The sequence below is a fragment of the Pelobates fuscus genome, chromosome 5, assembly GCF_036172605.1.
Source record: "Pelobates fuscus isolate aPelFus1 chromosome 5, aPelFus1.pri, whole genome shotgun sequence".
NCBI classification, from domain to species: domain Eukaryota; kingdom Metazoa; phylum Chordata; class Amphibia; order Anura; family Pelobatidae; genus Pelobates; species Pelobates fuscus.
Window position 1 is genome coordinate 129,519,283 of NC_086321.1, and position 27,743 is coordinate 129,547,025.

The following is a 27,743-nucleotide window of genomic DNA, read 5'->3' on the forward strand; positions in this document are numbered from 1 at the left end:
TCTGACTACTGAAGTTGTAATCTCAACATGACAAAAGTTGGCAAAGTTTGAGCTTTAAAATTGTAATTCACTCCTTGCAATATTTGTTTAATAACTTATAAAATATATTTGAAATCCTAAAAAATATATGTATAATATCTAAGCTAATTAGCGCACATATTTTGCGTTACAAATTATTAAACATAAAACAGAATAAATTTTTATTTTTGCAATATTTTATGTAATATTGTTTTATGTATCCATATAGGATATCAAAAGAAAGTCTTTATCCTTTTAAAAATGATATAAAATATATATGGTGGTATTTAAATAGAAAGGGTGAAACTGTGATAGAATAAACGCATGGCAAAAGTCCCAGATAGGCCTTGGTCACAAATACGTTGCACATTGAAAGAGCCTTGGTCCTTAAAGGGTTAAAAAAAAAAAAAAAAAAGACTTGCATCTGTAATTAATGTTCATCAGCATACTGTGGTCATACAAAACCTTTTTAAATTTTTTTATTTTTGCAGTGCACAGAAAACGTTACAAGCAGGCATGAGGTGCCCCAAGAGCAGTCCTCAAGCTTTTTCACGCAAAACATGTGGGACATTTAATTAAAAGGCACATTTTTATATTATTGTTAGCTTATACTTTCCGTGTGTAAGAGTAGTGTTACAGGTAAATTAGGCTAGAACAGTGTTTAAGCTAGTCTGTGGGCATCACAGATGATGTATATATATGAGAGGAGAAGAAAAAACAGGACTAAATTGAGATAGGTATAAATGGAACAAGATTAATAAGCAAGATTGTTAAGCTATTAGACATGGCACCCTAACAGGCTGCCTGCAAAAGGGAACTCTGAGTGAAAGGCGTTGCGTGGTGGAGCTGTCATTGCTAACTTGGCTCCACTCGTAACAGAAATGACATGTAACTGAGATTAATAATGAGTGGACAAAATCGTGGGTAAGTCGGTGTCTGCAGTTGGTGAGATTGCAAATCTGGCAGCCAGGAGGTATGTGAGGCCAGCCTTGTATGTTGGAGTGTGTCTCCGCTCAACCGATTCCCGAGCTCGGGATGCACTGAGGAGCTGCAGTCATGTTACTGGAGTGAGGGTGAGGTGAGGCAGCCCCATAGCCCCGGCTGGGGGATGAGACATGGGACAGGAGATCAGCTGTTTCTCCTGCTCTGAGTCTGCACTAGGCAGCTTTTGACTGTCAGCATCACAGCTTTCCGGACCTGAGCACTCCAGTCACGTCTGTGACTCACCTTGTGGGTCAGGCTGTGAGCTGCAGGAGTCTTGAAGAGACGCTTGGAGAATGAGCTTGGTAGAGAGCTCCTGCAAGTTGAGACCAGCCGCCATGATGGTCAGCCCCACCCCACCTTTTTTAATCTTTTTTTATGTATTCCTTCTTTGAGACTGTGCTAGAGTTTCCTTTAACGCTTTAAGGGTACCTGCTCTGTGTAGTATTAAATGTTATAACCATCAATGTATGTTCAAGATTCAAGTTGCACGTTGTATAAACATGAAGAAAAAACAAACAAACGATTGAATATTAGATTTTCAAGTGTATGGAATTACATTACTTACCAATCCTGTGCGACTTGGTTTGTTGCTCACGGAAGAGGAGATAGAACTCATGGAACTAATTGAGGATGCACTGGGACTGCGTTTCAGGGATGCTGGAGTACTGGGTGTTGCAGGTACTTTTCTTACGGTGGTTTTGGCTTTGGCTGGCGTTGTTGATGGAAACCCAATTCGTGTAACTTTATGCACAGGTGCAAATAATCCATACTTTGGTTGACATTGAAAGTATCTTTAAGCAATACAAAAATGATATGTTAGATTCAAATGGCATGATTTTTTTTGTATATACACTCATTCACCAGGCATTTAAAACATCAGTAAGAATATGCATAATTCAGCTTTGCTATGTCACACTTGGATCTTTAATGTATATCCCAATTAAAGAGGCTTCCAACAGATACCAAAGCCAGTGTCAATTTGGCACAAACAAAAAGCTCAGTTGTGGTTCCGCTTGGTGAAAATTAGATCAAATCAAATTTGCAACTCTTAAGATCCTTAAAATGCTAAGTACTGCAAAACAGATAGATAAGCATTTCAAAATGTACCTTGTCCCTGCCACAGCTCCGTCATTTTTCCCCAAAGGCTCATCTAGTTCAACGCCACACCATTCACCTTTTGCAAAATCGGTCTCGCCAAGAAATCGGATCACTCCAGCTTTTGAACCGCTTACCTGTTAAGAAATAGGATAGAGAGAAGCTTCAGTGCCCTATACAAATTTCTACCTCTCTCTTTTTTTTTTGCTGACATTTAATAACTGTATACTAACTTCCTTGGATCTTTCAGTCACCAAAGAAGACAGGAGCTGTATAATATGCAAACACAAAGACAGTCAAATGCAAAGTCAAGGAACATATACCAAATGTCTATTGATAGGGTTAAAAGGCATAAGGTTAGGGTTAGGTTCATAATCAGGCTTAGATTTAGGAATAGGTTTAGAATTAGGAAAATATTAAAATTGATCATTTGCAAATGTGTATTAATGGGGTATTGTACTCAAGAGATGATAAGATTGATAATTTTATTACAGTGGCACACATGAGATTTTAAATATAAGCAGCAAAAATATGTGTATGCAAAAAATTGAGAAAAAAAACTATTGCATCTCGAAGCTCAAAATATATGGCATACACATTTGAAAAAGTTATGCATTTATGGAGTACTATAAAAGGTGCACTATAGTCACCAGAACAACTACAGCTTAATGTTCACAAATGGTAGGCCTTTGTGATGTAAACTGAAAACTCAAACAGCTATAATGCCCCAAAATGAGACATTGGCCCATCAAACTCAGCCATCAAAATTCGAAACTGTAAAAACAGCAATAGTCAGGTGCCTATTTGGCACTGTAGATGCACAGGATAGAGGCAAAGGTGTACACTTAGGCAGGGCTCAACAAATTCCTGGCGCCAGGGTTAATTTCCTGGATTCCATGGCCTGGGATTTGTGAGCCTGTAACCTCCAAGGCGAGCAGGTGGCTTGCTGTGCATTCTGTATGGCTGACGGCTGTATGATTTCCCTGCTCTTCTTCCTCGTGCGTCGCTTAGTGTTCCCGGAGCTGGAATAAGCCCAGACATCAGTGGAGAGCACAGCAGGAAGAGCACAGCAGGAAGAGCACAGCAGGAAGAGCACAGCAGGAAGAGCACAGCAGGAAGAGCTACAGGTCCCTCACATGTGTGAGTGTGTGTGTGAATGTGCCCGTCAGTGTACGTGTGAGTGTGTGTGTGAATGTGCCCGTCAGTGTACGTGTGAGTGTGTGTGTGAATGTGCCCGTCAGTGTACGTGTGTGAATGTGCCCGTCAGTGTATGTGTGTGAATGTGCCCGTCAGTGTACGTGTGTGAATGTGCCCGTCAGTGTACGTGTGTGAATGTGCCCGTCAGTGTACGTGTGTGAATGTGCCCGTCAGTGTACGTGTGTGTGTGTGTGTGTGAGAATGTGCCCGTCAGTGTACGTGTGTGTGCCCATCAGTGTATGTACGTGTGTGTGCCCGTCAGTGTATGTATGTGTGTGTGCCCGTCAGTGTATGTATGTATGTATGTATGTATGTATGTATGTGTGTGTGTGCCCGTCAGTGTGTATGTATGTATGTATGTGTGCCCGTCAGTGTATGTATGTATGTGTGCCCGTCAGTGTATGTATGTATGTGTGTATGTGTGTGCCCGTCAGTGTATGTATGTATGTGTGTATGTGTGTGCCCGTCAGTGTATGTATGTATGTGTGTGTGTGTATGTGTGTGCCCGTCAGTGTATGTATGTATGTGTGTGTGTGTATGTGTGTGCCCGTCAGTGTATGTATGTATGTGTGTATGTGTGTGCCCGTCAGTGTATGTATGTATGTGTGTGTGTGTATGTGTGTGCCCGTCAGTGTATGTATGTATGTGTGTGTGTGTATGTGTGTGCCCGTCAGTGTATGTATGTATGTGTGTATGTGTGTATGTGTGTGCCCGTCAGTGTATGTATGTATGTGTGTATGTGTGTATGTGTGTGCCCGTCAGTGTATGTATGTATGTGTGTATGTGTGTGCCCGTCAGTGTATGTATGTATGTGTGTATGTGTGTGCCCGTCAGTGTATGTATGTATGTGTGTATGTGTGTGCCCGTCAGTGTATGTATGTATGTGTGTATGTGTGTGCGTGCCCGTCAGTGTATGTATGTATGTGTGTATGTGCCCGTCAGTGTATGTATGTATGTGTGTGTGTGTGTGTGCGTGCCCGTCAGTGTATGTATGTATGTGTGTGTGTGTGTGTGTGTGCGTGCCCGTCAGTGTATGTATGTATGTATGTGTGTGTGTGTGTGCGTGCCCGTCAGTGTATGTATGTGTGTGTGTGTGTGTGTGCGTGCCCGTCAGTGTATGTATGTGTGTGTGTGTGTGTGTGTGTGCGTGCCCGTCAGTGTATGTATGTATGTGTGTGTGTGTGTGCCCGTCAGTGTATGTATGTATGTATGTATGTATGTATGTGTGTGTGTGTGTGCCCGTCAGTGTATGTATGTATGTATGTATGTGTGTGTGTGTGCCCGTCAGTGTATGTATGTATGTATGTATGTATGTATGTATGTGTGCCCGTCAGTGTATGTATGTATGTATGTATGTATGTATGTGTGTGTGTGTGTGCCCGTCAGTGTATGTATGTATGTATGTGTGTGTGTGTGTGTGCCCGTCAGTGTATGTATGTATGTGTGTGTGTGTGTGTGCCCGTCAGTGTATGTATGTATGTGTGTGTGTGCGTGTCCGTCAGTGTATGTATGTATGTGTGTGTGTGTGCGTGCCCGTCAGTGTATGTATGTATGTGTGTGTGTGCGTGCCCGTCAGTGTATGTATGTATGTGTGTGTGTGTGCGTGCCCGTCAGTGTATGTATGTGTGTGTGTGTGCGTGCCCGTCAGTGTATGTATGTGTGTGTGTGTGTGCGTGCCCGTCAGTGTATGTATGTATGTGTGTGTGTGTGTGCCCATCAGTGTATGTATGTATGTGTGTGTGTGTGTGTGTGTGTGTGTGTGTGTGTGCGCGTGCCCGTCAGTGTATGTATGTATGTATGTGTGTGTGTGCGCGTGCCCGTCAGTGTATGTATGTATGTATGTGTGTGTGTGTGCGTGCCCGTCAGTGTATGTATGTGTGTGTGTGTGTGCCCGTCAGTGTATGTATGTATGTGTATGTGTATGTATGTGTGTGTGCCCGTCAGTGTACGTGCGTGCGTGCCCGTCAGTGTGCGTGCGTGCCCGTCAGTGTGCGTGCGTGCCCGTCAGTGTGCGTGCGTGCCCGTCAGTGTGCGTGCGTGCCCGTCAGTGTGCGTGCGTGCCCGTCAGTGTGCGTGCGTGCCCGTCAGTGTGCGTGCGTGCCCGTCAGTGTGCGTGCGTGCCCGTCAGTGTGCGTGCGTGCCCGTCAGTGTGCGTGCGTGCGTGCCCGTCAGTGTGCGTGCGTGCGTGCCCGTCAGTGTGCGTGCGTGCGTGCCCGTCAGTGTGCGTGCGTGCGTATGTGCCCGTCAGTGTCCGTGCGTGCGTATGTGCCCGTCAGTGTCCGTGCGTGCGTATGTGCCCGTCAGTGTCCGTGCGTGCGTATGTGCCCGTCAGTGTCCGTGCGTGCGTATGTGCCCGTCAGTGTCCGTGCGTATGTGCCCGTCAGTGTCCGTGCGTGCGTATGTGCCCGTCAGTGTCCGTGCGTGCGTATGTGCCCGTCAGTGTCCGTGCGTGCGTATGTGCCCGTCAGTGTCCGTGCGTGCGTATGTGCCCGTCAGTGTCCGTGCGTGCGTATGTGCCCGTCAGTGTCCGTGCGTGCGTATGTGCCCGTCAGTGTCCGTGCGTGCGTATGTGCCCGTCAGTGTCCGTGCGTGCGTATGTGCCCGTCAGTGTCCGTGCGTGCGTATGTGCCCGTCAGTGTACGTGCGTGCGTATGTGCCCGTCAGTGTACGTGCGTGCGTATGTGCCCGTCAGTGTACGTGCGTGCGTATGTGCCCGTCAGTGTACGTGCGTGCGTATGTGCCCGTCAGTGTACGTGCGTGCGTATGTGCCCGTCAGTGTACGTGCGTGCGTATGTGCCCGTCAGTGCGTATGTGCCCGTCAGTGTACGTGCGTGCGTATGTGCCCGTCAGTGTACGTGCGTGCGTATGTGCCCGTCAGTGTACGTGCGTGCGTATGTGCCCGTCAGTGTACGTGCGTGCGTATGTGCCCGTCAGTGTACGTGCCAGTCAGTGTGCGTGCGTGCGTATGTGCCCGTCAGTTTACGTGCGTGCGTGCTGGCCTATGTCAGTGTGTGGGCCCGTCAGTGTACGTGCCTGTGTGAATGTGCCCGTCAGTGAACGTGCCTGTGTGAATGTGCCCGTCAGTGTACGCGTGTGTGTGTGCGTGTGAATGTGACAGTCGGTGAACGTGTATGTGCGCGTCAGTGTACGTGTGTGTGTGAATGTGCCCGTCAGTGTATGTGTGCGGGCCACTGTCAGTGCGTGTGTGCGCGCGCGACAAGGTGCCCATCCGTGTACGTGTGTGCGGGTGTGTGAATGTGCCCGTCAGTGTACGTGTGCGTGAATGTGCCCGTCAGTGTACGTGTGTGTGAGAATGTGCCCGTGTGTGTGAGAATGTGCCCGTGTGTGTGAGAATGTGCCCGTGTGTGTGAGAATGTGCCCGTCAGTGTACGTGTGTGTGAGAATGTGCCCGTCAGTGTATGTATGTATGTATATATGTATGTGTGTGCCCGTCAGTGTATGTATGTATGTATATATGTATGTGTGTGCCCGTCAGTGTATGTATGTATGTATATATGTATGTGTGTGCCCGTCAGTGTATGTATGTATGTATATATGTGTGTGTGTGCCCGTCAGTGTATGTATGTATGTATATATGTGTGTGTGTGCCCGTCAGTGTATGTATGTATGTATATATGTGTGTGTGTGCCCGTCAGTGTATGTATGTATGTATATATGTGTGTGTGTGCCCGTCAGTGTATGTATGTATGTATATATGTGTGTGTGTGCCCGTCAGTGTATGTATGTATGTATATATGTGTGTGTGTGCCCGTCAGTGTATGTATGTATATGTATGTATGTGTGTCCGTCAGTGTGTGTGTGCCCGTCAGTGTATGTATGTATGTGTGTGTGCCCGTCAGTGTATGTATGTGTGCCCGTCAGTGTATGTATGTGTGCCCGTCAGTGTATGTATGTGTGCCCGTCAGTGTATGTATGTGTGCCCGTCAGTGTATGTATGTATGTATGTATGTATGTATGTGGGCCAGTCAGTGTGCGTGCGTGTCAGTGTACCCGCGCCCGTCAGTGTGTACCCGCGCCCGTCAGTGTGTACCCGCGCCCGTCAGTGTGTACCCGCGCCCGTCAGTGTGTACCCGCGCCCGTCAGTGTACCCGCGCCCGTCAGTGTACCCGCGCCCGTCAGTGTACCCGCGCCCGTCAGTGTACGCGCGCCCGTCAGTGTACGCGCGCCCGTCAGTGTACGCGCGCCCGTCAGTGTACGCGCGCCCGTCAGTGTACGCGCGCCCGTCAGTGTACGCGCGCCCGTCAGTGTACGCGCGCCCGTCAGTGTACGCGCGCCCGTCAGTGTACGCGCGCCCGTCAGTGTACGCGCGCCCGTCAGTGTACGCGCGCCCGTCAGTGTACGCGCGCCCGTCAGTGTACGCGCGCCCGTCAGTGTACGCGCGCCCGTCAGTGTACGCGCGCCCGTCAGTGTACGCGCGCCCGTCAGTGTACGCGCGCCCGTCAGTGTACGCGCGCCCGTCAGTGTACGCGCGCCCGTCAGTGTACGCGCGCCCGTCAGTGTACGCGCGCCCGTCAGTGTACGCGCGCCCGTCAGTGTACGCGCGCCCGTCAGTGTACGCGCGCCCGTCAGTGTACGCGCGTGAATGTGCCCGACAGTGTACGTGTGTGTGCGTAAATGTGCCCGACAGTGTACGTGTGTGTGCGTAAATGTGCCCGACAGTGTACGTGTGTGTGCGTAAATGTGCCCGACAGTGTACGTGTGTGTGCGTAAATGTGCCCGACAGTGTACGTGTGTGTGCGTAAATGTGCATGTGCCAGTCAGTGTACGTGTGTGTGCCAGTCAGTGTACGTGTGTGTATGTGCCAGTCAGTGTACGTGTGCGCGCGTGTGTGAATGTGCCAGTCAGTGTACGCGTGTGTGAATGTGCCAGTGTACGTGTGCTGTCCTCTGTCAATGTACGTGTACGTGCCTCTCTCAGTGTGTGCAGGCCTCTGTCAGTGTATGCGTGTGTGTATGTGCCCGTCAGTGTATGTGTGTGCGCGTGCCTGTGTGTATGTGCGTGTGTCTATGTGCGCATCAGTGTACGTGTGTGTGCGCCAGTCAGTGTACGTGCCCGTCAATATAAGTGTGTGTGTGTCTCTCAGTGTGTTAGAGCGTCAGTGTATGTGTGCGTGCGCCTGTCGGTGCACGCATGTGGGTATGTGCCAGTCAGTGTACGTGTGTGTGCGCGCCTCTGTCAGTGTATGTCTGTGTGTGTGTCTGTGCGCGCCCGTCAGTGCATGTCTGTGTGTGTGTCTGTGCGCGCCCGTCAGTGCATGTCTGTGCGCGCCCGTCAGTGCATGTCTGTGCGCGCCCGTCAGTGCATGTCTGTGCGCGCAGTCAGTGCATGTCTGTGCGCGCCCGTCAGTGCATGTCTGTGCGCGCCCGTCAGTGCATGTCTGTGCGCGCCCGTCAGTGCATGTCTGTGCGCGCCCGTCAGTGCATGTCTGTGCGCGCCCGTCAGTAGATGTCTGTGCGCGCCCGTCAGTAGATGTCTGTGCGCGCCCGTCAGTAGATGTCTGTGCGCGCCCGTCAGTAGATGTCTGTGCGCGCCCGTCAGTAGATGTCTGTGCGCGCCCGTCAGTAGATGTCTGTGCGCGCCCGTCAGTAGATGTCTGTGCGCGCCCGTCAGTAGATGTCTGTGCGCGCCCGTCAGTAGATGTCTGTGCGCGCCCGTCAGTAGATGTCTGTGCGCGCCCGTCAGTAGATGTCTGTGCGCGCCCGTCAGTAGATGTCTGTGCGCGCCCGTCAGTAGATGTCTGTGCGCGCCCGTCAGTAGATGTCTGTGCGCGCCCGTCAGTATATGTCTGTGCGCGCCCGTCAGTATATGTCTGTGCGCGCCCGTCAGTATATGTCTGTGCGCGCCCGTCAGTATATGTCTGTGCGCGCCCGTCAGTATATGTCTGTGCGCGCCCGTCAGTATATGTCTGTGCGCGCCCGTCAGTATATGTCTGTGCGCGCCCGTCAGTATATGTCTGTGCGCGCCCGTCAGTATATGTCTGTGCGCGCCCGTCAGTATATGTCTGTGCGCGCCCGTCAGTATATGTCTGTGCGCGCCCGTCAGTATATGTCTGTGCGCGCCCGTCAGTATATGTCTGTGCGCGCCCGTCAGTATATGTCTGTGCGCGCCCGTCCGTATATGTCTGTGCGCGCCCGTCCGTATATGTCTGTGCGCGCCCGTCAGTATATGTCTGTGCGCGCCCGTCAGTATATGTCTGTGCGCGCCCGTCAGTATATGTCTGTGCGCGCCCGTCAGTATATGTCTGTGCGCGCCCGTCAGTATATGTCTGTGCGCGCCCGTCAGTATATGTCTGTGCGCGCCCGTCAGTATATGTCTGTGCGCGCCCGTCAGTATATGTCTGTGCGCGCCCGTCAGTATATGTCTGTGCGCGCCCGTCAGTATATGTCTGTGCGCGCCCGTCAGTATATGTCTGTGCGCGCCCGTCAGTATATGTCTGTGCGCGCCCGTCAGTATATGTCTGTGCGCGCCCGTCAGTATATGTCTGTGCGCGCCCGTCAGTATATGTCTGTGCGCGCCCGTCAGTATATGTCTGTGCGCGCCCGTCAGTATATGTCTGTGCGCGCCCGTCAGTATATGTCTGTGCGCGCCCGTCAGTATATGTCTGTGCGCGCCCGTCAGTATATGTCTGTGCGCGCCCGTCAGTATATGTCTGTGCGCGCCCGTCAGTATATGTCTGTGCGCGCCCGTCAGTATATGTCTGTGCGCGCCCGTCAGTATATGTCTGTGCGCGCCCGTCAGTATATGTCTGTGCGCGCCCGTCAGTATATGTCTGTGCGCGCCCGTCAGTATATGTCTGTGCGCGCCCGTCAGTATATGTCTGTGCGCGCCCGTCAGTATATGTCTGTGCGCGCCCGTCAGTATATGTCTGTGCGCGCCCGTCAGTATATGTCTGTGCGCGCCCGTCAGTATATGTCTGTGCGCGCCCGTCAGTATATGTCTGTGCGCGCCCGTCAGTATATGTCTGTGTGCGCCCGTCAGTATATGTCTGTGCGCGCCCGTCAGTATATGTCTGTGTGCGCCCGTCAGTATATGTCTGTGTGCGCCCGTCAGTATATGTCTGTGTGCGCCCGTCAGTATATGTCTGTGTGCGTGTGCGCGTCTGTCAGTGTATATCTGTGCGCGCCCGTCAGTGTATGTCTATGTGTGTGCACCCTGTCAGAGTATGTGGTTGCGCGCGCCCGTCAGTGCGTGTGTATGCGTCAGTGTGCGTGCGCCTGTGCCTGTCAGTGTATGTATCAGTGTATATGTCTGTCCGTTGTGTGTATGTGTGTCTGCGTTCAGGCGACCAGCTCCCCTTCCGATCCCGTGGGAATGGTGTTTATACTCCCCTTTTTCCCCACGGCTTAGACAATCACGCTTGATGATCTCGGTTAATCCATTGCTTTCCCATAGTAAAGGAATGAGAAACTATTGCACATGCGTTACATAAGGCTGCGCCAATCAGTATCTCTTCATAGAGATGCATTAAATCAATGCATCGCTATGGGGAACGTTCAGTGCCTCCCTCCAGAGCATATCCGTTTGTCAGTGTGTGTGTCGGTCTGTCATCGTGCGTGCACGTGTGTGTCTGGGCGACCACCTCCCCATCCAATCATGTGGGAATGTTTTTACTCACGCCGTAATGGTCTCCCCACGGCTGGTCCCGCCTCTATGGCTGAGATAATCATGCTCGATGATCTCTGTCAATCCATTGCTTTGCCATAGGAAAGCACTGAGAAGCTATTCCACATGCGCTGCAAAACGCTGCACCAATCAGCATCTCCTCATAGAGATGCATTGAATCAATGCATCACTATGGGGAAAGTTCAACGCCTCCTTGCAGAGCGTGGAGGCGCTGCATACTGTGCAGTACTGAGATAGGAAGCACTTTGGTGGCTGTTTGAGTGACTGCCACTAGAGACATCACTAGGCTTTTCTCTGAAAAGTCAGTGTTTACATTGAAAAGCCTGCAGGGACAGGCCATAGACACAAGAACATTAAGCTGTAGTGGTCCTGGATTATAGTGTCTCTTTAAAGGAATGTTTGTGTTCCTGACCCCATCACATTAAATCCACCATCTAGCCCGCCTCTGGCTATCCTTTGCCCACCTAAATAAAGTAAAATCTTACTATTATTAAAGTCTGCAGCTGCTGGCTCTACTCCTGATCTGCCTGCTTGACTGATCTTAAAGGATTAGCTGAGAATGTCAAGGAGGCAAATCGGGGCAGAGAAAGCACAAGTCAAACACAGTCCCGGCAATCAGCATCTCCTCGTAGACATACATTGATTCAATGCATCTCTATGAGGAAAGTTCAGTATCTCCATGTAGAGGGTGGAGGCATGAAATGGCAGTGCTGCACACTGTGCATCATTGCCCCAGGAAGCACCTCTAGCAGCCATGTGAGAAGTGGCCAGTGGAGTTATCCCTAGGCTGTAATGTAAATACTGCATTTTCTCTGAAAAGACAGTGTTTATTGCAAAAGGCCTGTAGGAAATGATTATACGCACCAGAGCAAATATAATAAGCTATAGCTGTTCTGGCAACTATAGGGTCTCTTTAAGTATTGTAGTTTTGTTGTCGAGAAATAAGCTTTTCAAGTTTAAAAAACACCTGGCTCCTAACTTTTTTAGCTGGCTCCTAGATTCAAAGCAAAGTTGTCAAGCCCTGCACTAAGAGTATTCTTGTACTTGGTGCAGCATAGCGTTTTGCTGCGCATGCGCACAAACCTTCAAATACTTTCCTATGGGAAAGCATTCGACTGACTGAACTTATCAAGATTAATGATCTCATCCAAGGAGGCAGGGCCAGCCACAGAGAGAGCAGCACTGCATGGAATCAGAAGCAAACTCCTTTTTGCATTCCCAATGCTATATTGCTCCTTTAAGTAAAAAAACATGCAAACTATAGCTATGTCCTTAAGGGGGTAAATAAAGTAGCACAGTGACAACTGAAATATGAATTTTAAAAAGGTTATTTGGCTTCAGCTCCAAGGCTTAAAACCTTTTCTTTTTAGATGATTGTATTACTTTCTAATCCATTTTAAACGTGTGAATGCCTTTAAGGAAAATTAGAATATAGTTGGAAATCAATAACCAAACGAATCCACAGATGCACAAATTAATGATAGCCCCTGATCTACTTTAATCCCTTAAGGGATTCCCTTTTATTCCAGAAGCTTGGTCCTTAAGGGGTTAAAGTGTAGGTTTCTGAGACGCAGAATAAAAATGAGTGTCTTTTCTTTTCTTTTTAGAAACATGAATTGAAATTTTTTTTTGTTTCTGTGAGCAAAGTTCATTCACATCCTAAATTATTAAAAGCTTGTGTAACATTTAATCTCCCCTAAAAAAACACAGATTAATTTAGTCGGAAACAAGACTTTACATATACATACACACACGTACAATTACCAGTTATTGAAGACACTGAACCATATTTTTTTTCTCTTATGTCCCATACTCTTAGCTCAAAGTTTCCAAACATCTGGTTTCAATATACCTAAAGAATACCTAATGGGACAATCTAAGCAACATAACCATTATGGCTCTCTGTAATTCTTATGCGGTCTAGAAGCACCATCTCCTCTTAAAATGAGGGTCATTTCCACAACAAGAGAACACCGCCCACCTCAGATAAGGTTATGCAGATTTTAGGCCAACTTGGACTGTGATTAATGGCTGAGAGTGCTGGGGGGAATGTTAGACTAACACAGTAAATCAAAATCATGCAAGTTAAACAAAACAAATAAAAGTAAACAAAAGCTTGACAAATTTGCTTTGACTCAAAAAGCCAGGTTTTTTTTTTTTTTTTACAAAGATCTATATTCAACAACCAAAATACAATTCTTAAAGGGACACTATGGTCACCAGGACCACTACAGCTTAATGTAGTGGTTCTGGTGTCTATAGCCTGTCCCTGCATGCTTTTCAATGTAAAAACTGCCTTTTCAGAGTAAAAGCCCACCACCACAATCCCCCAGCAGGTCACCCGACTCGGATGTAACGGACCATATACCTTAGGCGCCCAGGCAAAATTCGTAGGTGCCATGGCGACTTGGCATCTGAGATTTGTCAAGCCCTCGGTTTATTTCAAAATATTCTATTTTTATTTTTTTTTATTCTTTATTTTTGAAGTACAGTGGTAAATATACAGAGTAGCAGTAACATGTAATAAAGTTAAAGACAGTGTAGATGATCAAGAGATGAACATGACATATGACAAGCTGCACAATTTTTAATTTATGTATAGCAAAAGATAGAGACAAAGTGGTAATCACCGTCCTGAGAGCAGGCAGATTGAGCTAATTGTTAGTGCTGGACACCAAGATAATAATCATGAGTAAACCTAAGTTTAAGATTCTAAGCAAGTCTAAGCTTAAAACACAATATATGCATGCATCAGAGGGTGACTAGACCTGTATAGAGTAAATGATGAGGTCAGTAACCAATGGGCCCCAAAACATTGCAGCACAGCTGCACCGGGCCAGGCTTTGTGTAGTGGCAGGATAAGCGTGCGTAGCTGGGTCTTTTACAAGAAACTAAACTTATAAGGAAACAAGCTGAAAAATAATAAAAAGAGCAAATCACGGTTCATACAGTGGGAACATAAGTTTAAGAAAAATAAACATCTGCATATGACTAATGGAACTCGGCTGTTCCTAGAACTTGGCGACGATTACATTCAACAGTCTCACTATAGGGACAGCTAGGCAGCAAGTGTTCAGTGGCCACTCAACCTATGCCTAAGGGTGGTAAGTCCCGGCCTCCATCTCCAGTAGACAACCCAGCGAGACCAGTCCACATGGTCCACTCTGCCCGGCACCGCTGCATTGACTCCCCCAGGACTTTGACCGGGGTTTGTTGCATTGGTCTCACAGCATTGCATGCACAGTGTTTTGATATGCAGGCTGCATGGTCATATGGCCACGCTGGTGGTATTTAGGCTTATCTCTTCATATTCAGGGTGAGTTGTAGCAGCCATGTTGGCATGATCATTGAGGCCCAGCCAGCCGCCGGAATGGTTTCCCGCATCTTCTCCTCCTCAGCACCCCTCCGGGAACACGCAGGAGATGAGCATGAAAGCGAGGATGTTGAGCAAATTGGCTCTGTGAGGTTGCGACATGGACTACAGGGAGTGTAGGCGAATCTCCAGTTGTGAATTTTTGCCCAGAACTTCTAACAGATGGGATTGAATGCCTTAAGGAATGAGTCCTCGTGTGTGGGCGCTTGGGGTAAGGTGCCCGCGGTTGTATGATCCAGCATGGCAGCCATTTTTGTTGGTAGGCCCGGACTCTTTGGATCCTTGGTCAGTCAGAGGATGCAGCGTGGTAGCTGCACCAGTGGGGCCGGGATATCCCTATCACATCCTGCTCCTGTTTTGGATCACTTCTGTTTTGGCTTCTGATATCCAGTACTCTGTTGACAATTCTTGTTCTGATATCCAGTACTCTGTTGACAATTCTTACCCTGGATTCCTTTAAATGTTTTTTTTTGTTTTGTTGCTACACCCGTTCCTTTGCCAATTAATCCTTTTTGTTTCAGTCTGTTCCTGCAAGCAGTGGTCTCATTTCCTCTGCTCCTTTTTTTGCAGGTAAGTACTGTGTGTTTTATTATTGTTTATTTAGTAATGCACATCTAGGCAGTTAGGAACCACCGTAATTGGAGTACTTTGGCGCAGTGGTGGGCTGCATACATCTTGGCCATTTATGTATATCTAAATCTCCAATGTTTATTACATATGTAGTACTTAGTTATGTCTCCTCTTGTTTTGCCTTGTATCTCTTGTCTTGTTTTATTTTGTATTGTATTCCCAGTTCATGTACAGTCCTGTCCTGGTCCTGTTAATGTTTCCCTCATGTATAGTATACATGTTCAGGGTTCTGCTTTCTTCTAGTCTTGCCTTGTTTCTAGCACTGGATACATCTCAGCAGATCATCTAGCTCCTGGCTTCCGCTTAGGCTGCATCAGGGCCCTGGTATGTGGCCGCACAAACCCTGGTGCTCAACACCAGGGGACGTGTGGTTACCCTGCACCAGGCCCTGATTGTCCATTTCCACTCTGTAACTCCTACCATCATCATGCATACAGCTAAACACATTATTAAAATGAGAGTGTCAACGAGCAAAGACATTGGGTCTATTCACTAAACTCTTATTATAGCAAACTGAATTGCAAAATACTTGCCAAAATAGAGCATTTAATAAAAAAATAATAATAAAACACTCTCCAAATTAGCTTTAGTCACAGCTTGGATTTAAAGGGATACTCCAGGCACGCAGACCTTCTACACATTGGAGTGGTATGGGTGCCAATTCCTACCACCCTTAACCCTGCAAGTGTAATTATTGCAGTTTTTATATCAGACAGCCACTAGAGGACTTTCCGTGTTCTTAGAACACGAAAAGTTATTTAAACGACGCTGGACATCCTCACGCTATGCATGAGGACCTCCAGCGTCGCCGGAATCCCCATTGGAAAGCATTGAATAATGCTCTCCTATGGGGAGGTCTAATGTACGCGCTCGGCCATTGCCGCGCATGCGCATTAGGTCTCCCCCACCGGCTCATGTCAGTGGGGGAGGAGCATGAGTGGAGCCTGACCCAGCGCTGAGGGACATCAGCGCTGGATTCAGGTAAGTCACTGAATGGGTTTCAACCCCTTCAGCAACATGGGATGGAGGGTGGGAGGGAGAGGGGCACTGCAGTGCCAGGAAAACTGACACTGGAAATAACACTGGAAATGTTGACAAACTGTTCTTTTTTGCTAAGCCCCATTTATTATGAAAGGTTGCATGCCTGCAGGGGTAAAAAAAGAAATATGTCATATCACATTTTCTTTGCTGACTGTGCTGATCTTATGATTATTATTTCATGTTTTGGAGAAAATTATTCTAGCCCCCTGAATAATGAGCTGCTGTAATGCAGAAGAGATTCGGCCACTTTACAGTAGAATCCAGGATGATGAAGGTTAATTAAAACAAGGCATGAACAAACCAGCTTCAGCATGGGAGTGTGAAAACACTTTGGGAGGAACGGTGGGGAAAAGCCAATGTTTGCGATGAATCAGAAGTGCACAACAAAAGCAGAGTGTACAGATAAGTACATCATCTCCAACCCTGTTTAGAACTGCGTGGGATGCATTACCCAAATTGTCATGCATTCTTCCAGACAAAAGCAGGTTGGGTTATACTAAAGGAATTACTGGATATCCAATGCTAGATAGATTTAACACATTTTAAAGACAGACCACATAGCAATCTATGTATGCAGTGAAGGATAGTAAATTAACACTCCAGCTTTATTTATAATCCTGGAGTGTTGTAAAATGTATAATGATTACATTCCGCATAAAAAAATAAAATAAATTAATTTTAAAAAAAGATGCTACGTACTTCTAATCCTGAGACGAGACAGTATACTCACCACAAATCAGCTTTGCACCTGGAAGGTCACCCTTAGCCAAAGCTCTCCACAGACAAAAAAGGGTGCATGCATGACAATCGTCATGCTGTAGAATCAATATATTGAATAGAGATGTATTGAATCCAATAATTCTCCTGGAAAAGTCTCATATCCGCTTTGAGCAAGCACTACAAGTGTGCATGGGAGAGCATTCTGATGGCTGATTAAAGGGACATGCATCACTTTGAGACAACGGTCTCATTTAAAAGTTTTAGCTTTTAATTAGCCAGTTGCCTCTGCAGGCTGATAAAATATAGGTAAAAAGGATTTTTTTTTTCTTCATATTTACCTTCTTCCTACTTATGCTTTCCACATCATGCTCCAGGAGGACAGTGAATTAACCAGTGTTCTATCCCTAGGAATGCTGGGAAAGTGTATTAGACATGCCTGACAGATTTACACATCTCTTTCTTAACCTTGCAACATGCTGACAGGGGGAGAAAAGAGGGCGTCTGATCAGTGTGATCATGCACGGTCTGGTTTCTCCCTCCTGCTGCTGCACAACAATGTTCTGTTTCTGTGCACTGGTCTATAACTGTCATGGGCAGGTAAGGAGAGAGGCTGAGGAAACTCCCCTAGTTAAGAGGTGAGCCCAACAATGCAATCTGTCCAAGTTTATAGTATGTTTACTACATACATTTCAAGTTTTTCTTGTTTTATTTTTATTTGTATTTGTTCAAAAGTGTTTGCTTGCTGATATTAGGGATGCACCGAAATTAAAATTCTGGGCCAAAACCAAAAATGACTTTCCCCCCAAATGATGATTTTAAGAAAGTTTTTTTTCCCTATAATTTTATTAATATTAGACTTAATGAATGTAATTAATCTAATATGAAAAACATCCATTCTCACTTCTCTTTTAGTGGTTCCCCCCTTAATGTTCCTCTCCCCGCCTCTTTTTTAGTGTTCTTTTCTCCCCTGTCCCATAGTGTTCTCCCCCTCCCCTGTCCCATAGTGTTCTTTTCTCTCCCCCCTCCCCTGTCCCAAGTGCAGTATTCTTGACTTTTCAGGTTATTATTACTATCTTTTATTGTGATATATAATCATCTGAATTGTTAATGCAAGCATGTCTGTTAAACTATGCACTTCAAAAATAAAATAATTAATAGAATAATAATTTCTGCAAATTTGACCAGTTTCCGGCTGCAACGGGATAGGCCCATTTTCGGTGCATTCCTAGCTGACATAAGAAATTATAATTGTTTACTCATGCATGTCCCTTTAATTGCAGGGAGGATGCAGCCGACAAGCTTTAAAAAAAGTACAGTTTTCGCTTAAAATTTTTACAAAAGTATGAAAGAGGGAAGACTCTGATAAGGTCTAAAGCTTTTCAGTAAAGTAATGATGATCCAGGCACTCTAGTTCAATCCAGTGGGCAGATTTATTGGAGCAGAATCAAAACATTTCCCACTGACATCATCAGAATTGCCTATTTTTAGCCAATCCAATGCTTTCCCACGGGGAAAGCATTGGATTGGATAAAACCGGCATGGAGATGGGGCCAAACGCCGTTTTGGCCAATCAGCACCTCCTCATAGAAATGCACTGCATTTATGAGGAAAATTCAGCCTCCCCATGCAGAGAGTGGAGACGCTGAACGACCGTGCTGCCTACTGTGCAGCACTGAGCCAGGAAGCATCTCCAGTGGCCATCTGAGGAGTGGCCAGTTGGAGGTGTCCCTAGGGGCAATGTAAACACTGCCTTTTCTCTGAAAAGGCAGCGTTTGCATAAAAATGCCTGCATAATGATTATACTCATTAGAACAACTATATTAAGCTGTAGTTGTTCTGGTGACTATAGGGTCCCTTTAACTGAGACAAAGTGATCTAGATGACTACAGTGTTCATTTAAATAAAGAGATAAACAGAATATAAAAAATAGAGGGCAGTGACAGCTCCTCTTTAAACTTTGATTTAATATCTGCCTCTGTCTAGTGAGTTTGATACAGAAGCATCTTTAAAAATAAAAATCTTAGCTTGGATTGTAATGATTTGTAAAGTTATTTTATGCAAAACTGGAATTTTGCAGAAGGGTAAGTGGGGAGGGGTACTGTGCCGCTTTTTTGTAATATTATTTAAGTCCTACTTATCCCCTTAACCTTGGCAGTGCTGGGTTGAACAGGTCCACTCTATAGGCCAGAAAGAGAGGTTCCTGACAAAACAAACAACCACTGAAGTGTGCAAAGCTCAAGGCTGATTTAATGTGTGTTGATTTGCCCTAAGGAATTCTAGAAGCAGTATGGAGTTTCACGTTCTTATATACTCGTGATACTGCTATTCTAGTCTACTTAAAATATCCAGATGAAGTAAAGCATATCTAACAGATGGAGCACACAGAAAATTACTCAAGTCAAATGACACTCTGTTTTCTAAAAATATCAAAATGCCTGGCACATCATGCAAAACGGAAACATTCAAATTGAAGTCTATCAGTGTTATTTACTTAGGCGAGAATTGTCAGGAATCCAAAGTTAATTTCAATTTCAAGGCCAAAGTCACCCTGGAAGCATCGTTGATTTCTAGATTTTTTTCAGAAGACAAAACCAAACATGCCAACTCTGCCACCAGTCCTCTTGACTGGCTTGGTCACCATGGGGTTGGAGAAAACGATAGAAAGTACACAGCAACCATGGCAATATCAGAGCTTGCACTGCACTTTAAAGGCACTTTAAACCCACAGGTACTAAGCAACTATCAGCTTACATGCAGTGTGTCCTGATGGTGTGTACCAAGATAACAACCCCCCCAATGAGGAGGACACACTATCTATGATGCTAACTGTGTCACAGACAAGCCTATCCATTGTCCTCGATGTGTCACTCTTTCAACAAGACTTGACAAACTTGGCGGCTATGCAAAAGCTACACATTTATAATCACAATACAAAAGCTGTAAAACAATAAATGTAGTCCAGGCACTCAGGATCACTTATGCTGCAGTTTTACTGGAAAAACGTGCAATGTTTCGATCTCAATTCATCCTGAGTGCCTGGACTACATTTATTGTTTTACCATTAGAGTGGGGTTAGCCAGCCCCAGGGCTGAATACACCAATACCAGATTCCTCCTTTTGTTTGTCCACTAAAACAGCTGTAGACCTATGAAAACAGCATGCTATTTTAGAATTAACAAAATTATGCTGCAACACTTAATTTTTTTATAATGTTGGAGTGGGAAACGTATAGCAACAGAAACTGCTTACCAAAACTCTGTCGCCCAACTTTAACTCTCTTTCTCCTTTTTTAACGGATCCGGTTTCAGAGAGATTTGATATGGATTCACTTGCAGTTCTAGTAAGGTTGCTGATTGATGCCGGTGTAGAAAACTCCTTGGCAGGAGTTGTGGTGCTTTTAAGAGGAGTTGGTGCAGTAGTTAGTGGAGGAGATACCATACTAGAAGACAATGATGCAGATGTTGGTGAGGTAGCTCGAGATACAGGTGCAGTTTGTGTGCCATTGCTTTCCTCTTCTAAAGGGTTACGTGATAACTTTGATGGTCTTGTGAAAATACCCCTTAAGGCATCACACTGGAAGTATCGAACACCCGCAACAGCACCATCATTTTTTCCAATTGCTTCATCTAAAACAATTCCTGCCCATTGTCCTGGAGCAAACTGTGTCTCACCAAGGAACTGAATAAATCCAGGTTTATTTCCATTAACCCAGACACGTTCCCCAACTCTAAAATCATCCACAAAACCTTCAGGAGTTTCTACAGCAGGCGCACTGGGAGATTTTTCTACTGCTTTTACTGGGGGAGCTGAAAAAGAAAGGGAAACAAATTATATACCTGAAATATATATCAATGGGGTGGAGGGGGGGGAGAAACTAACCATTAAAAAAATAATGCAGTGACGGGATGGAGAAAACTCTAGCACATTATTTGCTTAAGTAATTTGTTCAGAAGCAATTCCTCCCTGGGGAAAGAAAACATTAAGCTGTTTTCTGTCTGTGTAAACTCTGAGAAACTGTTTCATGTCAGACAGCCTAATGGACGGATTAATTTGCATATTTGATTATATGAATAAAAGGGAAATACATATTTGGTATCATAGGAAGGTGATAACAGAATGTAAAACACAAATTGAAAATGAGTAAAATCTTATTAGGTCCTGTTTAAGAGTCTCAAAGAAGCCACGCGTGCCATTACAGTAGGAATGTCAAGCAGGATTCATTCCAGATCATTTGTCAATGAGAATATAAGCCATATACTAGAATTAAAGTGAAAAACTAAAGATTACAAACATATATTCTCTTTAAATTGGTATATTCAATGTATCCTCCTATAGATATTAAAACAAACAAATATTTCCCATGTTTACACAAGACTAGCCTTTAACTACTTAAACTAACAAAAAAATGGCTACTACAACTCCTTGTTGACAAAATAGATGTTTACATAATTATGTTACCTTCTCTACCCATAAATATATATTCTCTAGGTTTTGCGGTCACAGAGAGTGTACAATGCTAAAGATGAGCAAGTCAAATGAGCATACAAATTATGTGTTAATGCCATTATAAAGCATTTAAATATCTAAATAAATGTATCTCTCAGGCTACCATCAGAAAAAAAATAATTCCAGGCTACTTTTAGACGCACCAGGAAGTGGAAAAGATATATCAGCAAATTATTATACTACCACAGATATGAATGAGAGAAGCACAACACATATACAATGTGTCATGCAGGCTACCTGGTTTATTTTTCATTGTTAACAGGAAACTATGAAATGTGTAATTTTGAAAAAAAAAAAATGTTTTTATAAAATTAGAGTAATTATTTATTTATTTATTTTAAACTTACAATTAAAAATACAACAAAACACAAAAACTTAAATTCAAAAGAACTGTTTAGGCAGATCCCTCAAACCAGGAAGATAGTTATCACATAAACCCTCTGACCAGCAGGAGCTTACGTGATAAAAATCATACAGGAGTAGTTCCATTTAGAATATACCTTGGGTAAAAACTGCTCTATAAATGCCTTGCAGCCATACCGCGGCTGCAGTCTGTTTACATTCAGCCCAATTAACAATTTAGTTAACTGGGCTTTTTACAGCTATCGACAGAGTCATGGTCCGTGTCTTCGAGATGAGCCGAGTCCAAGTTGTGTGTGCGTGGTATATGCACAAGGTGGACAAAGTTAATAAGTAGCAAGAATGCAGCATGATTGTCAGCCCTGAGGATCTTTCTTACAATTCCAGCTATTTTTGTTTTGGTTTTTTAAACCTGCAATTCCAAGCCACTTTCAGAGCTGAGAGTGCTCAAGTTGGTCTATTCACCATTGCCTTTTTGCAATAATGCAAAGTTGTGATCGTACTTAGCGTGACCTTACTTTAGATCTCCCAGGGTAGTTTGTGTTTTTGTGGAAGTTGAAGAGTAAGCCAGGGGCAGATTCTAAACTATCCAAATAATATGTCCATAAACATGAGTGTGTACACATTTCAAGAATGTAGCCTCTCTCTACATGATCATATTAAATATAAGTAGTACCCCAGCTTCTAAAGGAACCCATGTTACAGGTGGCTTGGTTAAGAGATGGTTATTTGATACCCATCTAATAATATAATGCAAAATCAGTAAACATTCTAGTAGAGTCAACACATTAGGTTCGGATGATATATTTTTTGAAAAATTCAACTAGAAAAAGTGATTATAGGCCCTAAACCTGTCCCAGCATTTTAGGGAAGACACCAAAAAAGTGATTTTATTTAGTACCGGCACAGCAGCAAACATGTTCTTCTCACCACAGAAAGCAATTAACTAGCACTTACCTGTAACAGCAGCAGATGACTTAGCAGCTACAGTACCAGGTTTTGTTATTTTAGAAGGCGCCTTCAGCCCACTTGGTTTCAATGAACTCATTTTTTCACTTCAAGAGTATGATTTCCCACTTTTGACCTGCTATCTTTTTGTAACCATTGATCCAAAATTGTGGTCCTTTACACAGTCCAAACCTGCAAGAAACACAAAGAATAACAGGGTCAAAGCAGACACACAGAATTAAAAATATACATGGAAAAGCAGATTTTATAAAACAGGAGTCTACATAAGGTAGCAGAGTTAGAAAGCAGGCCTTAAAACAATCATTTTACATAACCTGGTAGCATTGATAAAGTGGAATAAACACTTTCACGTTGCCATGTCAATTTGGTTTAACCTGGACAGTGGTGATTGGATGAGAAAGCTTGGGTGTCTTAGACAAGCGCTCTCATAAAATCAATGCTATGCAGCCAGGGTACAACTAACATTGATAAAGCGTAAATGTTAAATCCATATTATTAATGGCTAAGATATGTGATGCTTCAGTATTTTCTGACAGACGCTCATTTTACAAAACCAACAGGTGTAAGGTCATTGTTGTGGAGATGAAGTCACAACAACCAAACAAGAACATTAGAAAATATTGTACATGGTTAGATGACTCCACAATTAAGGCTAGAAAAATCTACTAGCGAGTAAAAATCTATCCCTGCAAGTAGAAATGGTTTGCGATGGCAGATAAATTTAAGCCCTGGACTAGAAATCTCATGCCTTGCCACAATCCCTGTGTTGCCTTAAAGGGACACTATAATCACCAGAACAACTACAGCTTATTGTATTTGTTCTGGTGAATATAATCAGTCCCTCAGGTTTTTGCTCCCAGTTACCTGTATCCAGCGCTGATATCTCTCGGCGCTGGGTAAGGCTCCGCCCATTCTCCTCCCGGCCGACGTCAGCCGGCAGGGGAAACCTAATGTGCATGAGGACGTCCAGCGTCATTTAGACTACCAAAAGTCGTCTAAGCACCCGGAATCCCTTGTAGACAGCCACTAGAGGTGGAGTTATCCCTAGTAGGTATTTTTTGCAGTTTCTAATTACCCCTGCAAGGTTAAGGGACATGGGACATTGCACCCAGACCACTTTAATGGGCTGAAGTGGTCTGGATGTCTACAGTGTCCTTTAAGGGGGCAATGAATGTGGGGCTAGATGGTGTTTTTAACACTATAGGGTCAGGAACACATGTTTGTGTTCATAACCCTATATTATTCCTTTAACCAAACTTTGCAAAGCCACTTATGCTCTTGATTTTATCTTGTTGTCATCAGGTTTTTATTTAGAATTGAGTAGTATCATTTAAGATCAGCAAAGGAGAGCCTAACTCCCACTGCAGAATTTTGTGTGTGTCTGCTAGGTATCAAAAAATGTTTGTAAAAGTCTACAAACCAGCTGCTACATGTCTGAGGTAAGTGTGTGATTGTGATCTAAATAAGCTGTGTGATATAAAGCACTAAATCTTTAAAGAGACACTATAGGCACCCAGGCAACTGCATCTCATTAAAGTGGTTTGAGTGCAGTATCCCTATCACCTTAAGTCTGCAATCTAAAATAAAATGCAGGTTCAGAGGGTTGCAGGGTTAAACTTGCCTCATGTGTCGGTCTACTGTCCTGAGGAAAGTCCCATCCTGGTACTGAAACATTGACTTTATATGCAATTTGTATACATATATACATATCTCCATTACAAGCAGAGAGAATGATAATCACATCTTTGGCTGAAGCTGCTACATCAGTGCCCCAGTAGGAATACAACCACACTGTTTACCAATGCATGCACACTGCCAAATACATGGTCATTTAACTATGCATGCACATGCTTATTTGTACAGTCACATACGCGGTCATTTACCCATACATGCACACTGGCACAGTCATTTAACAATGCTTGCACACTATCATTTACTCATGCATGCAGTAATTTACCCATACATGCACACTCTAATATACACTGTCATTACCCATGCATGCAGACACATACAGTCTTTTGCCCATATACTCAGTCCTATACACTGTCATTTACAGTCACATAAGCTGTAATTACCTAGATATGAACACAGTCATGAACATGGTCATTAACCAATGCATGCACTGCCACATTCATTTAACTTATGTATGGTAGGCAATATTTGTATAAATAAAATGAGACCACACAATAACCACAGACAATGTTTAATTACTTTTTAATGTGCTTGGCCGTGGTGTTTATTCAAACCTCAAGGGGCATGCAACTATAATTTCATAACCATAAAACAAACTTTAACCTTTCAAAACTTTTAACTTTATTAAGCACCATATTGCCAGTCAGTCATAAATAACTTGACAGCCTATTATTTAAAACCATTTACCACCATATCATTCTTTAGAACTTGACCCTGAGGATGACTTTTGCCCCAATGCTTCATAACACCATGACAATACAATGAAATAAAATTAAATGGGAGGGAGGGTGGGGTCCGTCCATGTTGTTCCTGCTTCAGTCCACTCTGACAGGATTAAACTTGTGCTGCTGCTTTTTATACGGTCTTAGTTTCCCGCTTGCGACCTCCAACCAATCCAGGCCAGCTCCAGACCCCAGCAACAGCTGTGTAATCAATTCTGCCCAGATACCTGTCTAACTCACCAACAAAATGTAAAACTTCATCACATTCAAATCCTAGACAAGACAGATTAACGCCTTCCTTAGCAATGCTTGCACATTGCCATTTACGCATGCATAAAGTGACACAGTCATTTGCTCATATGCAGTCTTGCGCAGTAATTTACCCATACATGCAGTAATATAAACTGCCATTTACACGTGTGCACACTACATGCATGTTCATTTACCCAAACAGTGTCATATATACAGTCATTCAGTACCTTACTTTCTCTCGTAATAAATTAGCTAACCTAAGCACTCCAGACGTTTTGATATCATCTCTCTTTATCTATCTATAGATCTATATAGAAAGAGAATATATGTATAAGAAAAAAAAAAAAATACATACATACATACACACGGTTAACATAATTTTCGGTTTACAAATGAAAATCCATTGAAAATAATGCCTCAGTTTACAAATTTGTTTCGCAATACAAAGAAAGTTTCCCCAGGATGCATTGCACCTGGGAGGTTTATAGCGCTGCCCCCTGCATGCTGAAGCCTGTGGGTAGCACGTGGCGTCGAGTGTGGAGGTGTTGGAGCGGCTTTTGCATTGAGTTTTGGAGCCATTTTGGAAACGGTTTGCAGTTGTTTGGGGACTTTTTGGTGCATTTCCCAAGCTGTGGAAAGGTAGGGAGCTGAGCTTTGTCGTTTGCATGCCTTTTATTGTGTGCTCTGCATTGTGGGTTGGTTTCCATGCCAGCTCATTTTGACTTTTTTCCGACCTTCAGAGCGGATTAATTGGTTTTCAATGCATTCCTATGCGAAGCCGCGTTTCGCAATAAGAAACGTCCCGGAGAACGCATTAAATTCGTAAACCGAGGTCCCACTGTATATATATATATAATATAATATAATATATATACATATATATATATACACACACGATAAGGCAGCAGAAGAGGGTCTTAGAGTCACAAATGGCACCAGAAACAGGAGGACAGAAGGATAGGGGATTAGGAGGACAAAGTGTCAAAGAGTGTCAAATACAGTGGGAGAGTGGCAAAAGGCTAGAGGAATAAGTGAACAGAATGACAGTGTTAGGGTGACCCAGTAACAAAAGGGAGAAACAGAGGATTAGGACCACGTAATAAAGGATGAGAGGGATAGGGGGGCAGAGTGAAAAAAGGCTAGGGTGTAGAGGATTAGGGAGACAAAACAGAGTTAGACTGACATGGGATTAGTGAACTGAGTGACAAAAAGCTAGTGGTATATGGGATAAAGGTAAAGGGTGACAGGGGGTTAGAAAGACAGAATGAAACAAGGCGAGATGTACAGGGGGACAGAGTGACAAAACGCTAAGGGTATATGGCAGGGGTAGGCAACCTTTTAGCAGCACTGTGCCGATATAGGATTGTGATGTCCCGTAGCGTGCCGGTCCTCTTTTTTAAAATTGAGGTCTGTATGCTGCAGTATTTTGCTTTTGTTATTTATACTGTAATTGCTTTGTATATTTGTATTTGTGCGGATATGAGCTATTATATTGTATATGTTCAGGAGTAGTTTGTGGTATGGTGTATGATACATATGAATGTGGGCTGTGTATTGGGGCTGCTTGTGGAATTGTGTGTGTGGATGGATGTCACATTGTGTGTTTGGTAGTGTGTGTATGTGTGGGGTATTGCATGTGGGGTTGTGTGCATGTATGTGGATTGTTAGCGGGTTACGTTTGTGCGGATTGTGTGTATGTTTGTTTGTGGGCTGTTCGTATTATTTATATGAGGGGAGGGTTATTGTGCATTTCTGTGTATATCTAGCAGTATGGGGTGTCTTCCCTAGGTTCCAGTGGAGACCAGGCTGGCCACGTACAGGTGAAGGGCAGGAGCTGCAATATTCGCTGTGGGCTGCTCTACCACAGTGTGGATTTCTATTTACAAGTGCTGGGAGGAAGAACCTGAGTTCACTTACTCTATGTGCTGCAATGCATAAATTGAGGATTGTCCTTTTCGTATTAGCAGATATCTGAAGTTTCCTGGGACTCCTGATAGGCCAGAGCAGCCTTGAGTGCCGTGCAAAGACACCTTAAGTGCCGTGCTTGGCACTAGTGCCGTAGGTTGCCTACCCCTGGTATATGGTGTTGAGGAGACATTGTGAGAGAGGATTAAGAGGACAGAATGAGTGACAGATCTAGGGGCATTAAAGGGATCTGGATGACAAAGATCGAGAGGGACAGTGACAAAAGGCAAGGGAATTAGAACAGAGTGACAGAGCAAGAGAGACAGTGGTCAGAGTGACAAACAGCTAGGGGTATATGGGATAAAGACCTAGGGTGATAAGGGGTTAGGACAGAGTGACACAGGGGTTAGATCCTCTAGCCCCCGTCACTGTTGCCCCTTTTGTCACTCTGTCCACCTAACGCCCTGAAAGGAATTAGGGGGCCAGAGTGACACCAAGCTATGGGGAAGAGGGGGGGGGAGAATTTCAGGGTCTGTGGGAGGATGGCAGCGGAAGTTGCCATGGGAGGTCTGTCTGTCCCATTTGGAGCCCATTTTGGACTCCATGGAGGCTGTAACCGGACCCTGCAAGGCAGC

At 44.7% G+C, this 27,743-nt stretch overlaps 1 protein-coding gene across 9 annotated transcripts in view; it reads right to left on the reverse strand.

Moving 5' to 3' along the window:
- The window catches only part of CLIP1 (CAP-Gly domain containing linker protein 1), a 118,857-nt gene that overhangs the window by 77,972 nt on the left and 13,142 nt on the right, over nt 1–27,743 (reverse strand). For 6 of the 9 annotated variants that reach the window (XM_063454279.1, XM_063454278.1, XM_063454282.1 and 3 more), the window contains exons 2-6: nt 22,526–22,708; nt 19,952–20,508; nt 2,331–2,366; nt 2,110–2,234; nt 1,568–1,793 (exon numbers count right to left, since the gene is read on the reverse strand). In XM_063454279.1, the coding sequence (XP_063310349.1) occupies nt 1,568–1,793; nt 2,110–2,234; nt 2,331–2,366; nt 19,952–20,508; nt 22,526–22,616 (1,035 nt within the window). In that variant the 5' untranslated portion in view covers nt 22,617–22,708. The remainder of the gene's footprint in view (nt 1–1,567; nt 1,794–2,109; nt 2,235–2,330; nt 2,367–19,951; nt 20,509–22,525; nt 22,709–27,743) is intronic. The other 3 variants (XM_063454283.1, XM_063454280.1, XM_063454277.1) reach the window with 1 other exon arrangement.